The sequence below is a fragment of the Centruroides vittatus genome, unplaced genomic scaffold (assembly GCF_030686945.1).
Source record: "Centruroides vittatus isolate TY-2023 unplaced genomic scaffold, ASM3068694v2 scaffold_1319, whole genome shotgun sequence".
NCBI classification, from domain to species: domain Eukaryota; kingdom Metazoa; phylum Arthropoda; class Arachnida; order Scorpiones; family Buthidae; genus Centruroides; species Centruroides vittatus.
Genome location: NW_027122674.1, coordinates 238,500 through 255,267, shown reverse-complemented (window position 1 = coordinate 255,267; position 16,768 = coordinate 238,500). Strand labels below are relative to the sequence as shown.

The 16,768-nt window shown below is 31.9% G+C and overlaps 2 protein-coding genes across 5 annotated transcripts in view; one reads left to right on the top strand and one right to left on the bottom strand.

Annotated features, from left to right (window-relative positions):
- Positions 1-4,201: 4,201 nt before the first annotated feature.
- LOC136986896 (uncharacterized) lies at positions 4,202-6,220 on the bottom strand. Its single transcript, XM_067284523.1, has 4 exons — positions 6,085-6,220; positions 5,426-5,846; positions 4,999-5,138; positions 4,202-4,288 (listed from the first exon to the last, which is right to left on the bottom strand). Exons 1-4 carry the CDS (start codon positions 6,154-6,156, stop codon positions 4,202-4,204), a joined length of 720 nt encoding a protein of 239 aa, XP_067140624.1. The 5' UTR covers positions 6,157-6,220.
- A 7,359-nt stretch (positions 6,221-13,579) lies between these two features.
- Positions 13,580-16,768, top strand: part of roq (roquin) — a 108,312-nt gene continuing 105,123 nt past the window's right edge. For 2 of the 4 annotated variants that reach the window (XM_067284526.1, XM_067284525.1), the window contains exon 1: positions 13,582-14,367. The gene's annotated coding sequence lies outside the window, so the exon portion shown is untranslated. Of the gene's footprint in view, positions 14,368-16,768 lie in introns of all 4 variants that reach the window. The other 2 variants (XM_067284527.1, XM_067284524.1) reach the window with 2 other exon arrangements.

Genomic DNA, 16,768 nt, shown 5'->3' with positions numbered 1-16,768 from the left:
AACACTGCTCTGGGCAAGCTACACCTGGAATTTACATAGACGGTTTTTTTTAAAACTATTTTCGCCCTGTGAGCACTAAGAGGATACTAAGGGGACACTTTGCGCTCTTAGTGTTCTCTTAGTCTCTTCTTACCAAGTTCATTCATTATGGTGTGATAACCGACAGCGAATGAAACGTTATTAATTTCGTTTTTCGCGAACAAAACGAGGATTAACAAACACTTTCTTCTTAATTTACAAATTATTTTTTAATTTGCTATATTATCAGGTTCTTTGTATACATTGGATCCCAACGTGTAGGCAGTTAGAGTACAAGATCCGGGATACATAAAACAACACAAATATTATTACAAGTGTCTTTATCTACAGTATACTCAATCTACTTACAAACTATAAAAAAGAAGAAAGAGAGGATATAAGGACAAAACAAGGGGAAGGTGGAAATACACGGGTTTTTGCTCTGGATGCTCCCTGATACTGGGCGGGGTTACTGTTGTTTCTGATCATCTACTCCTATCGACGAGGCTTTTCTTGGCTCTTTCTTTAATCTTTTCTAATAGATCTCTTCCGTTCACTTCGTCGGTAATCCACTTTCCTCAATATCGTCGGTGTCGAATCCGTCCGATACAATTGACAGTTCTGTAGGAAGTTCTTGGCCTCCTTTATCGGACCGGATGGCTTCCTCTCCTCGACCACCCTCGTCGAGTTTCACTTCCTAACTTCCCTCGTTCCGACTCAGAGCCCGTTCTCCTCGACCTTCCTCCTCGAGAGCTGAGATCCTTTTTCTCTGTTTCTCTTTCTCTTTTTTATTACTTTGTATTTCGTGTCGGAGGCATCATTCCCCACCAGATAGTAACGTAATTAAGAGGAAAGTCTTTTTCTTAGTCAATAGGAAAGGGAGAGAAACAAAAGAAACCTTAAGCCTAACTTAAATTTATAGAATTACTAATTACAAAAATACAGTAATATGGCCAACGGCCACAATGGATTCAGCCAGGTCCACGATGGGGCGGCCGGATGGTGAGAGACGGGACCCGACATATCCAGACGGACCATCAACGTCGAACGAGTCAAAAAATCCCAGGAATATTTTGACCCGTTCGGACCCGTTCGTTGGACCTTCCTCCAGAGCGGTAGTAGCTGCTACCTTAGCCGTTCAGCCATCCGGCATCATAGTAGGCGAGTCTTGTATATGTCAGGTCTCTCCCTCACCAACCCAGCCGCCCATTGCGAACCTGTCTGAACCCACGATTGACCTAAAAAAGACTATTTTAGTGCCCAGAGGGGAAAAGAGTAAAAGATGTGGTTTTATCTACTCAGCCGTTGGTTGACCAATGAAGACGCGAAAAGAATTTGTGTCATAATACCGTACAGAATAGGAATGTTCGATAATACAAAATCTGTAATCAATATAAGTGGTATGATACAGTACAGTGATCAGTAAATGGCAGTAGCGTAATCCAGGAGGAACCCAGATCTGGGCCCGCTTACCTTCATAAATAAATTACGAAAAAATCAAATAAGTATAGGAAAAATGATTTAAACGTGGCAAATGCACATACCCCAAATTCCAAAATAAGAAAAATTAAATAAGGCTGCTCGATATTCAAAGCAATGTGTTTACATTAATTGTCGACATTTGCGTAGTTTTTACTTGTTAACATAGGAATTGCCATATGGCCGAGCGGGTAAGCCTACCGCTCTTGGAAACGAATCCGGTCCAGTCGTAAAACCCCAAAAATAATCCGTCCCTCACCATCAGTCCACTACTTACTAAATTAAGTAGATCTGACCGAGACCATAATAGACTAGATAAAAAGATCTTTTTACAAGTTAGGGCTTACATAGCGAAAATACTTTAAAAAGTCTATAATCTATATGATTTTTAGTGCTTAACGCACAACACATTTGTCACTGTTGTGCCAAACAGGAAAATCTAACTTCTTTTCACAAGAGCTTATCTATAATTTTTACAAACATCTGTATATCTAACCCATAGGTACTGTACATCCTATTTAATTTTTTATTAGCAGAGACTTACGAATAAAAAGGGCGGTTTCCCACAATTCGGGAATTCCTGGACATTTTCTTGAGTGCTCATTCGAGAATCATCGCTTCCACCTTCATCCCATTGACGTATGTAGAATCTCGTCCAGTTTGTAGATTCTAGCTACAACCGTGGTAAAAGATATTGACATGCCAAACGATACTAGACAGCAGTCAAGATCTTCAATCAAGGTGGTATGTTTAAATTGGTGTAAACTCTCTTACTCCAGGTAGGGACTTGGAATTTTCGTAAGGATTTGTATTTTTATTCTACATTTTATTCCTATTAAATTTAGTTTAGTTTTGTTAAAATAGTTTCGTCATTGATCTCAAATATCAGTCATTGTCTTATCACGGAACTACGATCCTTCCCTGTCGAAAATGTATATAAATTCATTCATTAGCGTGTGTAACGCTATAATTAGCCTGGTATCGGGAAAAATCGACAAAATGATCACAAAAACTTCCTGTACCCAAATCAAATACTAAAAGTTCATCCAGTTACCCTGCTGGCGAATCTGCCAGAGCTAAGGCCGAACATGGATGAGAACCAAGCTTTCTTATCCACGGATTCTCACACGTTGATTATTTACTTTCTTACATTTAACTGAGGTAAATATTCTATAAATTATTTTTTTCCAAATATACTCTTTTCCTTTTAAATTACTTTAATTAATTATTCGTTTATACTACACATCCTCTATATTACCTCTATATCACCACAATACGACAGATCGTATTTAAGATATAAACATATATTCAATTTGAACTCGTCTGAGCCGATCTTGCTATATTGCTGCTTCACCCCACGACTCTGCCAAAAGTGGAGTGAAAAAGACCGCATTGGACAGTCTCACTACGTATTTAACGTAAAACTAAAGAGGCCCGATTTTGGGAACAATTGGTTTAATTGGTAACATAAATTACACATGCGGGATGGTCAAACGCAGCGAGAGCATTACAGGCAATGGAGAATTGGCAGTGCATGCGACAGTAAATTCAACAGACAAGAATATATCAAAACATTTCGGGACATTTCTCATCACTTTCCATTGAAAATATATTTGGTGTTGCTGCTTGCATTTTATATAAGTAAAATAATTTACATCACGTCTACAATATAATGTGATAAATCAGAAAATAACAAAAACCACACAGAATCCGAAAATATCAAAAACGTTTATTGATTTAACTAATTTAACTACACGCATTTTAAATTAAACATATTAATTAGGAAATTAATAATTGTGTTTAATTAAACTTCAATTTGAAAATCATCATTTAATTTGATGTGTCAGAATTTACAGTTAATCATCATTAAAATTATTAAATTTGATTTAAAATTTTCCAAGTTTTATTATAAATAATTTTTGAAGTTAATTTTCAACTTCTAAATTCGATCACCTTCAGAATTTTGTTTTCGTGTATTTGAATAAACTTAAATTTCAAAATTTTCGAATTTTGTTTCCTGAAAAAATAAAATGAAATTAAATTAAAATTTAGAAAATCCCTGTTCTTATAAATTAATTGTACCAATAAACTAATGCCAGAAATCTCTATTTCATCTGAAAATCAAGATATAAAATTTTGGAATTTACCCAACAAATTTCGTTATAATTAAAATATAAAAGTTATAAATAACTTCTACCAATGCATGAATTCAAACGCGAATGCATAAAACCTTCGAACCCGATAAATTATAACATTTTAAATCAAGAACTTTAATTAACTAATCCAGAAAAATATACTAATATATCGGTTACTTCAAAAGATTTGTCTAAAACAATTAAATTTTGTCCAATGAATTAGTCACACGATTGACGTGTGTCGTAGAATTAACAGGGGTTTGACGCTACACTCTATCTGATCCAACTTTTCGATTGCGTTGGGTTGATGGGATACGACAACGTAACACACCTGTCATATGCTAAGAACTTGTTCCACCCGAGAGAAGTTTCTATGGGGAAACTGGTCCATACTTAGATGTAGCCCGAAAAACTCCACGTGACCGAATGATAATGGGGAACGAGTACATTATTATTTCTATTCTCGATATTAATAAACAGAAAAAGTCTTACCCCGATTAACATTGGGGACGTCAACACATCATAAGAATTAAAATTCTTTTTTATATAACTTCCAGTTATCCATCGCATTAATGTTTTGGTTTAATGCAAGGAAAAATGAAAAATGCCATACTTTTGAGAATCTGCATCACAAAGTCCAAACATTTCGGAGGTTCCTGAAAAAAGTATAAATACTTTAATAAATCAAAAATAATATAAAACAATTTTCAAGTATCTTAAAACTATAAAACAAAATATTCTAGGCCTATATATAAAGTGTTTTTTGTTTGCAGAAATAATAAATTGTATTGCACATCAATTAAAAACCTTTTAAACTTTACAAATATTTCGATGGAAAAATAACAAAAAAATACTCCAAATTAGTAAACAATTTATTCCGAAAATGAAAGTAAATAAATATATGTGATTATATTTTATATAACGACGTTTGAATATTAATAAATGAAATTGTACCACGATCAAACGATTAGAAATGGCCGACTTAATTTATAGAAATGACATGAATATTCGCTATTAGAAAGGCACGTATTGTCATTTCTATGTGTTATTAATAATACCTAATTGTGAAAATTAATTTTAAGTTGTAACGTTTCTAAACGTTTTTAAATTAAATAATTTGACATAAAAATGATTATCACGAACAACATTAAAAATTGTTCACTTACAAAATCTCAGAGTTTAAATTAATAAGTTAATTGTACACTTAGATTAATATAAATAATATTTGCGGCCAAATTAAATACAGAATTTTGCGATTATTACAGATTTGAAAATGTCGATTTTATAAAATCAATAGTTATAATATTAATTTACAGATATTATTTATAAATGTCAACAAAAGTAGAAATAAATATCGTTTTCTTACGTTTGTAACAGATTCCAAAATGATTTCTGCTCCGACGAATCTCTTATCTTCGTCGTCTTTCGTTTCTTCGACATGAATTTCGTTTGCCAAATTTGCAGTTTCAATCTTTATTAGATCTTTGTTTCCTTCCTCGCTTTTCTCTGCAAAAAAGACAATCTTATCGTTTAAAACTTTTCTCTTAAAATTACAATTGAAGCTATAAACTGCTACATCAAACACGATAAAGTATAATTAAGATTGGGTTTAACAATGTATTAAAAATTGTCAGCGCTACTTTAATACATAAATGTGCAAGACGCCTAGCAACATGATATTATTATTTTTTAAGTAAACTATTCTGGAAATTTGAGAATTATTCGCATATTAAAACAATTTTAGTTATACAAATGAAGAAAAGCATCAAAGAGATAGATATGACGTATCTTACCGTCTATACATTTCATCGCTACGATTGTTTCCTCGTCATTGCCAGGTGTTATAATTTCGTCTTTGTCTGATGAATCGGATGTTTCAATATTTACATCAATTGGTGATTCACATCCAGGTGAGGATTCAAATACATCACCGAATATCGATAGGTCAATTTCAGTATTGACCTCATCAGATTTTTCATTGAAATGAAGGTCATTATCATCTTCACTTTTTGTAGTGCTGGTTTCTAATTCATCGCTTTCGGATAGCTCCGACAGTTCGTCTTCGATATAATAAAATTCCTCTTCCTCGTATATCACTTCTCTGACCAACGAGGTTGCTTCTAAATATCTAAAAGCACGTTTCAGAGGGTTTTCGTAGAATTCATCATTTATCCAAGCAGGAGACATGTTCTGGAGATCGGATTTCGTTGGAAACTGAAATTTAATTTTGAAATTTTATTAAGATTTAGTAAATTCCCACATTCAATTAAAACTATTCGACAGTTTTTAGTTAACTTATTTAATGGCCTTTAAGAATATTTTCTCATGCATTTGGCCAATATAGATCAATTGTTTTTTACAATGTCTACTGCTATTACAATGTTGTATTTATGAAGCGATATAAATATTAAGAAATTGCCTAAAAGAATAAACTAATCATATGTAAACTTACACCAATAGATACTTCATCGTCATCGAAATCTTCCGAAATTACTTCAACTGTATTGTCTCCTGTTACGTTCATTGTTGTTTCAGTTTGTTTAACTTGCAACACAATTTCTTCAGTATTGAAAGATGCGGAATTATTCGCATCAGAATTACAAGTACAGAAAACTTCAGGTTATGATTCCAGTTCTAAAGTATGGCAATGGCACGGAAAAAAAATAATCATTAAACTTTATTTCCGAGCAATTCAAAATGTTAAAGCAAATAAATTTATTTTATATTAAATGTAGAAAATTTTATGACTTTATATTGAAATTTATTATGAATATTTAATGAATTTAATTTGTTTTCAAATTTCTTAAAATTGTATTATTATATTTCGTGAAAGATCATTCCATTACGATTAGCCAGAGTTTTGGACACCCGACATATCTGGCTGTTTTTTCTCTATACTTGCATATGTGTATTATCTATAATGCTTTCTGTACTAATGGATCTCATTTACTATTTATGTTTATTTATATACTTTAAATTATATAAATAGTTTTATAGGATGTTTGTATTTAAACTGTTATTGTACAGTATCTAGGTGGGCTATTGGCTGTAGGGATACAGCCAGGGCTTTATTTCATTAGCTCTACGAACAGTTATTTTAAATGCAACTGTTGTTATAGGTATTAATATATTAGTTTATGTTTTATGTATTTAGTATGCTATTAGTTTAATGCAATTTACCATTATTATGTGGATGTGTAGAAATCGCCAAATCTTCAGAAGCTCCAAACGAGGAATGCATGTCTGGTTCTTTATTTGGTATTATATCCGGAACGAAAATTTCATGTTCGGACACTTCTTTTTGCTCCTCACATTCCGATTGCGGATTACTTTGTAACATATTCGGTTGCATCGAATGTAGCAACGTTTCTGCTACAGGACACTCTGATTCATTTGTTGGCATTTGAAATGGACGAACTTCTACAAGTTCATTTTCGTCCATATCTGCCCGTGGCCAAAATTCTGGTGTATTTGTAGCCACTTCAAACTGCTGCACTTCTTGGAAAGGTTCATTTGAAACCACTTCCGCCTGTGACCAATAATTTTGAGTCTGAAATTCTTGTAATGGCGGTCCATATAAACCGTCTTGACTATGATATCCATAAGCAAGCGGTACATAAGCTTGCTGATTTGGAAAAAATGGTGAATATAGTCCATATTCGCCATGTGGAATGAAGTACTAAAGTATGAAAAACAGAATTGATTAGTTATAAAAATATAAAGTATTTATATCATTTTTAATTTCAAATTTAAGCAATCTTAACAACAGTTGTATAATTTATTTCCGTTATTGTATGGATAATATTTACTGTATTTTAAGTAAGATAAAACTGTAATTTTTACTTACTTGATAATCATGAGTTACATAAAAACCATCTTCGTACCAGAAAATAGTTTCAATGCAATAACAGTCCACATCTGTAAACAGTAATTTTATAATTATTACATGTAATTAATGGCAGTCAATTATTTTTTCTTTTTAATCAACTCATTGAAACGAGAAAGTGCAGAATTGATCATTATTATCGTTTACATGAGAATATTTTCATTTACTTTCTAAAAGTTACATTTAACGCGATGCTTTTATTTACGTTGTTAACCTGCGGTGATCTAATGAATATAATTATAATCATATATAAGAGAAAATGGTAAACTTACTTATAAAACTCATCTTCAACAAATTAATAACCATAAAATTATAACGCATCGAATAACTTCGACAAAAAACTCGCTTTGACAATCGCCAAAACTATATTATTAGCAATTATTGTTAACGCAACAATAGACGAAATAGGTATTGTTGCGCGGCGCTTCCGACGCGCGTCACGCGCGCGATAATCAGTTAATTGCCAATTATATTATAAGACGCCTAATATAAATGTATAGGATGATTACTTCTGTTTCGTTTTATTATTTGCAAATAGTTTTGTTATTATTCGTTCGTAAAAAATCGGATCCGAATCTCGAATTAATATTTTTCTCGGCTCAGCGCGTAGCGTCGCGTTGTGTATTTTTATTATTCTTGACACGTTTATTAGTCTTAATTACTATTGCTTTGTGTCCAGGGTGTGCAAAGAGTAAAACGAAATGCAGGCAGTAAGAAATGTTAAAGGAATGGTGTCAGAAAATAATTTTAGACCATATTCCTTTGTCTTATACATAGAAATCTCGTAGATGTGACAGGATTTATATACGGCTGCTAAATTATTTGTTGAATCTACTTCTTGGAATAGTAAGAAGATAATACAGTCTCTTGTTGCTTCTTTTAACCATTGAAAACATTTAACTGATGAAGTAAAATCGTTTTGAATAAAACGAATTAGTGACACGGGTTGAGAGGCAACAGTGTTAAATGTAGAGAAGCTGTCTTTTAAGATTCCTATTTCTCTCAAATAGCAAAAAATATAAGCAACTAAAAAGCAGAAAATACGCTATTAATTGTAAACGTATTTAAATTAGTTATATGTCAATAATAATCGTTTTTTAAAAAAAGTTTTTTGTTAAACTGTGTAAAAATGACTGATAAGTATTGTATAAAACGGATATGTTTTAATATTTTATAATTCTTAAAAATGGATTAACTATATCTAAATATTAAAATTATAATATTATAAAATTACTTGTCCTGGCTGACTGACTGACTGACTAATTGATTCATCATCGCCCAGAGCAAACCTCTAAATTTAGAGGTGAAATTTGGTACACAGGGTACGTCACGAGAACGTACCCTAAGAAGGGATTTTTCGAACTTCCCCGCGGAGGAGAGGGAAAGGCTTAGGACTTATCCTAAAAAACTCAGATTTTACTGTACTATTTTAGATGCAATTTTTATTTTTATTTTTAACTGCGTTTTAGTAGGGTACAACATTTTATGATTCTTCCTCACCTTCACGGGAAGTGGAGATGTGGATGAAAGAAGTGTATTTTTAACAATGGAAGTGTTAAGAGAAAGATACGTGCAAGATTTACAGATGCAGATGCGTTTTTTTCGTTTTTGCGAAAAATCGAACATATTTTTAGACCCATTAAAAAGTTTCTAATTAGTCTGAAAACAGGGGGACCAACTAATTCTTGCATTCTGTGAAAACGAGTGAGATTGACTATGATGTAATTATCTTAATCTTCGCTATCGTTACTTTTTTCCCGAGCAACGCTGGGCTTTACTAGTGAAATAATAAGAGTACGTCAATTTAAAACTAAATATATACTGTATTATTTCTACTTATTAAATATATTTTTTTTTCAGTGATTGTAGAACAGTTAAGTAAAATTTCTTCTGTATAATTTGCACCCGCAAAATTGCTAAAACATGCATTTTGCTACTGCTATGTAAACTTCTTAAAAGCGTAGTGTACATACCGCGGGTTATACGGATAATATATTTAATTTAATTTTGCTTCAATTTTGTTCTAAGAAAAATCGTATACGAGTGAGAATAATTAAGTAAGAAATATAATTATTGATATCGTGATATTTAAGCTGGTTCTATTCTACTTGTGTTACGTTTTGTATCGTCATAAAAGTATTTAACACTATAATACAATAAACAAATATTCTAATTAATCTATAAGTGTTTTAGGCCTAAAGTTGTGAAGAGTAGTCTGACAGCATTACGTATGATGCAGATAATTGTCTACAGTTTTTATATTAAAGCCTGTCAATTTTGACATCCTTATATCCTAGAAACCTCCATATCCTGAACATTTTCACATAGAAACGAGCAAATACCTACATTTTTACATACACACGATACTCGTTATTTTGAATATATCACGACTTTGAATTTTAACTGTTTTCTGTGATTTAAGTTGGATATTTTCAAAAGTTTGCGTTTGTAGTTTTTAACTGTTGAGTCATTCTACACAGACATCCTGATTTCAGGTCTTATCCGTTAAAAAGAAATAGTGACACCTAAGAAAAATACATTTTTCTAGCAAGTAAGCAAATTTTCCACATTTCTGAGCGCTAATAACTTCACATATAATTTCTTCTTAAAGACTAAAACTGCCATATTTCGCTAGTTTGTAAAAATCGACCACTTTCGCACAGAAAACTTAATTTCACAATAATTTAGCTTCAGAGAAAAAACTGGACGGCTTTTGTTCATCACCGGTGACATTCATTGTTGTTAATCTGGTTCGTGTTTTAACATATTTTTGATCGTTCTTCAACCAGTGAGATTAAATTGTATAATTTTTTATACTATTTTCATCCCTATGGGCACTAACAAGGCCTTTATTCAAGAATTTCATAGGTTTAGCCAAGTCTACAATGCTGAAACTAAATGGTCAAAGCCAGGGCCCAACAAATCGAAAATGGACCATTTCCCGCAAAAACAGTTAGGTTTATTGACTTGTCCGGGTTTGATATCAAGTTTACGTTGACAAAACAAAAAACCTGAACGTGAGTGTCGCTTACCTGTTTCCGTGTGAATAAAATCGCCGAACGCTATATCAAATGGTCACCGGTCGATCCTGGTAATATTTAGCAATTCAATTTCTGCACACTGAACACTGCAGATGAAATCTGAAACAATTTTTCCTTCACTGTGGACAAATCAAATAAAATTTTAAAACGTGTCTTCCAACTTCGACATAAACATGAATAGAAAATTTTCATTTTTCAGAGGCTGTTCTGAGATTCAGAAGACCCGAAAATATAGAATGAAGTGCGTTGGTTATTTAAAAAGAACCATATGCAGTAGATGAAACAAAAAAAGTTTACACAACAATTTGCAGATAAAAAAATAAAAAAACAAAAATATTTTAACTGGAAACTTTTTCGTAACATTGAAGTATCCTCTTATTGATATATCTAATGACACTTTTCCAAATCTTTTCATAAAGTTTAGAATCTTCAGGAATAAGATACACTTCATTATTATGTGTTATCTATATCTATATCTATATATAAAAATGGACGTGTGTGTACCTATATCTCACTCTGCAGCCAAAACTACACATCGCACATGAATGGGGTTTGTGTGTGGTAGTAGTCCAAAGTCTCCCATCGTGCACTATGGTGGTTGCGTCTCGACAGCTATAAGAATGTGGGAGATATGGAGGTTGAAAGTGGTTGACTACAAAAATGTATAACGTTTTAATTAATGAGAATGTTCCAGTTATTTCTAGAAAGTTCTAGAACCTAGAGTTTAAATTTGGTACACAATTAGGGTACGTCATGAAAATGCACACTAAGAAGAGATATCTCGAAATACCCCACGCGGGGAGGAAGAGAGCATTAAGTCTTAACCTGAAGAATGGCTTCTACTGTACTATTTTAGATGCGAATTTTTCGTATTTAACTACGTTTAGTCTTCATTGAATACTTAGGGGTATTAAATTGATAACATTTCAGACATTGTTATAAATATTTTTATATATTTCGATTTTTTAACCAATTGTTCGAACCGTTTTAAATTCGAATTTGTTTTTTTATGTTAGTTTAATTATAGTATGATCGTAAACGTTCCAGAAAATTAATCAAATTGAAAACAATTCGTTTGATTCTCAGCAATTCTCATCACTCTCAGCGGTACATGTTATATAACAATTTACTATGGTTGTTGAAATATTGAATGTAAATAAGGTTTGCTTGCAAAATCCGCGCGAACGAAGTCGCAGATAACAGCCGGGAGATATGTGGGTTGAAAGTGTTAAAAATGGGAGTGTTAACAATGGAAGTGTCAAGAGAAAGCGACGTACAAGATTTACAGGCGCAAATGCGGTTTTATGCGTTTTTGCAGGAAATCGAACATATTTTTAAACCCATCTAAAAGTTCTCTAATTAGTCTCTTGAAACAGGGGGACCTAATTCTTGCATTCTGTGAAAACGGGTAAGGTTAACTGTAACATAATAATCTTAATCTTCGCTATTGTTACTTTTGCCCGAGCACTGCTAGGAAAAAAAGTCCTTTAACGCATGTCTTTTACATTAAAATAAACCATATTACATATAAATGTACAAACAAAGAAAAAAAAAAAAAAAAACCTAGCGAAGCGGGTTCTTGCAGCTAGTAATAAATAAAAGAGGCAATCTAAAACTAACTTTCAGTTTCTGTTCGTTGCATGCAGAAAGTCTTCGGATATCTTGAAACGAGGTTTGCATCTGAAAAATATTAAAAGTTATTCAATATAGTAGAAGAAACTAATCGGTAGCTTTGAAAGAAAAATGATAAAATACCGTAGATGTAAATGTTGAACATGTGTAACCCATTATAAGACATACGATTAAAACTAAAATGACAGATATGAGAACGATGTATCTCTTATTGATGTTTAATTCAGCGAAGATAATTATGTAATATATCAGATTGGTTTCAACTAGAAGTAAGAAATAGAAATACAGTATTACAGGTAATAAGCTAAGCATTGCGTTGCTTTGATTAAATGTCCTAGCTTTAGTAATATGTCATGCATTCTAAACTTTTTTTTTTTTTTTTTTAAACTCTTTCCGCCCTGTGGGCACTAAGAGGGCCTCTTTTAGTAGGTCCATTATGGATTCGGCCAGGCCCGCAATGGGGTGACCGGGTGGTGAGGGACGGGGCCAGACATATCCGAACGGACCACCCCCCGAAAAATTCCTGGGGATTTCTTGACCCGTTCGGATTCGAACCCGAGACCTCCAGAGCGGTAGGCTGTCACCTTGACCGCTCGGCCATCCGGCCTATGCATTCTAACTAGTGTCTACGATGCCCCCTTTTTTTTTTATAGCTTGTGCCCATTGGCGTAGCCAGGATTTTGTTATGGGAGGGGCCTAGTAGAAGCTGTAATTTTCTGGGAGGGGCACCAGGTTAACTGGGGGGCCGTGCCCACCCATGCCCCTTCCTGGCTACGCCCATGCTTGTGCCCCTCTTTGTCATATTCTGCGGGCGCCGCTGCCAGGAGACAACTGGAACGGGGGTAGTTTGAAGTCTTTACACCGAAAAACGAGAGGACGCTGGACGCTGTAATAGAAATCGTTTCCATTAAACGAAAATTGACCGACACACGAAAACACTCCTTACGTGTAATAGATGTTTTATTAATTCTTCTTCTATGTCTTCTAGATCTATGTCAAAAACAAACTATAAATTATCTTTATTATTTCGAGTAATAAATAACGCAGAAGTGTTTAAAAAACATATATATATATATATATATATATATATATATATATATATATATATGATTTTATCTTATTTTTCAACCAAACTTAAAAACGCTATTTCATTAATTTTGTTTTTTAATAAATAAATAACATTATCTAAGTATTTTTTTCCTTTTATCTAAGTTTACGTTATTTATTAAAAAAAAAAAAAAAAAAAAAAGCTATTTTCGGCCCTTTCGGCTCCAAAACTCTTCTTCTGATATTTTCCGTTTCGCCATCACACAATTTTAAATAATTCGCAAAACTTTAAGCGAAATAATAGTAGTCATAATAATTTTTATTTTGCATTTCATACACAACCGAAAATATGAAATGGAATTACGTTCGAAAAAGTTACAACACGCACTTCGTATATTCGAATCAATAAATCTCGTTATATATTCGAATAGGCATATTCAAAGTTTAATTAAATCCATCAGTTTAAGATTTTTATGCTCGTATTAATGTCGTACAATATTATAACATTTAACTTCGTTTGTCGCGTACACAAAACTGTGGAATTTTACAACCAAAATATACTAAACGTCACGTGACCGCGGTTAACTGCGGAATTCTCGGAGGATAATGCAATTTTCTAATATAAATGCGTAAAAAATGCAACTAGTTTTTTCCCCCCGTTTTATTTTAATTACGGATAATGTTATCGATCAATTGGCGAAACAAAGCGTCGCCAGCCTCTCGTCCATTTTCGGTGGTCGTTTTTGCCAACTCTAGACGAAAATTTCGACGAAATTAAAATGGCGGCTATCACTGAGCTCGGTGATAAATGTTTGCATGCGAAAATTTGATAAAAACAAGATGGATCGTAGTACAGAGGACGATAATTATTTTCCTTGTGCGTGATTTACGTTATTCGAGTGCCTCAAATGTCAAACTTAAGTACTGTATACTTGTAAAGACTGTGTATTATGTGTTACGTTTTAAAGACTTAAGTCGACTCAAAGATGTGGAAACATCGACGATGTATCCACCGAAAAGTGTATAAACTTAGTAGTTGACATATTCAATTTCAAAATATAAGACTACATCCTATAACAATATTGAGAGTATTTGTCCTAATTCCATGGACGACGATTGATCTATAAAGGTAAGATTTCCAATTCTTTCTATTTAACCTTATAAGCCTTATTAATTCATTCGAACATTACGAATTGTTTAATTACTGTCGTTTTATGCGCAAAAATCGGTTAACCCGTGATATTTTCCACAACTTTGACAATGATCATTCCAGCTGTTTTTTATTGATTTTTAACCTACGTCCATACAATTGTTTGTGAAGAATTTTAATTATAAAACTCTTGTTTTTATGTACAGTAATCTTTATTGAATTTATTCAATTTGCAAAAGTTCACCTAACTTTTTTACATAAATAATTATACAGCAATATAATTACTTCACTCAAGAGAAAATTGAAAAAAAAAAAAGAGTAAACATATGCACATATTTTAATTTATAAAACATATATACAGAATACACCGTAGTAATTCTTATTAGTGGTATGGATTTTAATTCGGAAACTAGGAATGAATTGAAAAGTATATATATTTTTAGGTGGAGGCTACTTGTATATGCAATTTAGCATCGTAATTGTTTTTTTTATACGTTATCGTTATTTATCCTTATTTATTTTCTGAGTTGAGTGTGATATTAATAAATTAACATTATCGGTAGTAAAGATGCAAAACGGGTATCTTTTATAGCTTAAAACCTGATTAAAAACATTAGCTGAATGATATATATATTATTAAAAGTGTTTATTTTATGTTTGTTTATGTAATTTAGATTTGTTGTTATTTATGATTGTTAATTGTTTTTGTTCGTTGTTATTTACTTTGTATTTTAAAGTATGTGCATAAGGTTTAAATGTACAATAAACTCCCGATTATCCGTGTGCGGATTATCCGTGCATGAATTTAATTTTAAAAAAATAATTGTGTGTGTATGTATTTTTTAAATAGTTGCTCACTTTCATGTTTACGCATCCTATAAGTGTGCACATGTTCATATTTAGATGTTTAAATCATTAAAAGATTCCTGCAAACAAACCAAAATCACAGATTTTCTTAATAATAATAAGCATTGAACATGTTAAAATAATTGTCTGCCTTAGAACTGTATAATATGTTGTATTTTAGAAATAAATACTGTAATTATAATTTGGATTATCCGTGTATTTTGATTATCTGTGCCATCTCTCCCCACCATTAGCCCAGATAATCGGGAGTTTACTGTATTTGATTGGATACTTATACAGATGGTGTTATAGAATTATATGTAATTTTAATTTTTCTAAAATTTTCTTTTTATAATATATATTGTTGATCTAATTTAATATATTGTTTGTAGATTTTTAAGGATTTATTTTTTTTATTGTTAATTGTATGTAGACTGTCAATAATTTATTAATTCTTTAATTTTCTAAATTAAAGAATTAATTTAAATCTATAAATATAAATTATATTTGAAAACTTAATTTGTTTAGTTTAAAAAAATTGTTATAATCTCTGCATTTAAAAGTAACTGCTGTTGAATGAGAAATCTAAAAAGAAGAAAAAACAAATTCATAGCTCTTGTAAATTGACTGATGTTTTGAAACTAAACTAACTTTTTTATGAAGAAAAGTATGTGAAGGTAATCAGTTAATTAATTTTTACATACAAGTGTAACAATTAAAAAAATATATACATATACATAATTTTGACTATACACTACACACTAATCTGGCCATTTCTTGCACAGAAGGGTGCCAGATTAGCAGGAGCAAGGTTAATAGATAATAGGGTCATTCAAATATGATGTCATCAATTTTAAGTCATTTTTGAGTACTTATTCTTTTTCTTCACATTTTGTCACCAATTTTTAGACATTCCCATGCTCATGTCAAGCTTGATCTGCCTCGATATTAAAATCGTGTATTTCTGTAAAGCAGATTTATAGTACATTAATTATTCATATTTCCTGCCAAAACAAGGCTAATTTTAAAAATAGACCAACAAAAAAAATATTGAAATTTACTGATTTATCATAGAAGAAGAATCTAATGACACTGTATTAAGTAACTCCTAGACTAAAGTTAAAATGCTATATACAGGTATATTTGTTATTTTATACAGGTATATTAAAATGCTATATACAGGTTTTATATTTGAATGGCCCCCTAATATGGTTGAGGAGCTGCCATTATAATTGCCTTTTATTTTCTTCTTAGAGACAACTGTTCCTGATAGGGTGTGCTCTAATTAATTAACAGGCAAGAGTTGTATTGACAGGCATGCATTTTTGAAAGTGTTTTTGTTGCCTTCTTTTGTTATTTCAATGTTATTTTGTAATTTATGGTAATTCAACTTTAGTCATCTTGATCAGATCTCAAATGTTTCTTGATTATCAAAATCTTAAAATTTGCTTGTTTTTACATTAATTATATTTTATTTATTTACTTTTTGTTTGATTGATTACTTTAAAGACATGACAGAAATCATATGCTTTTA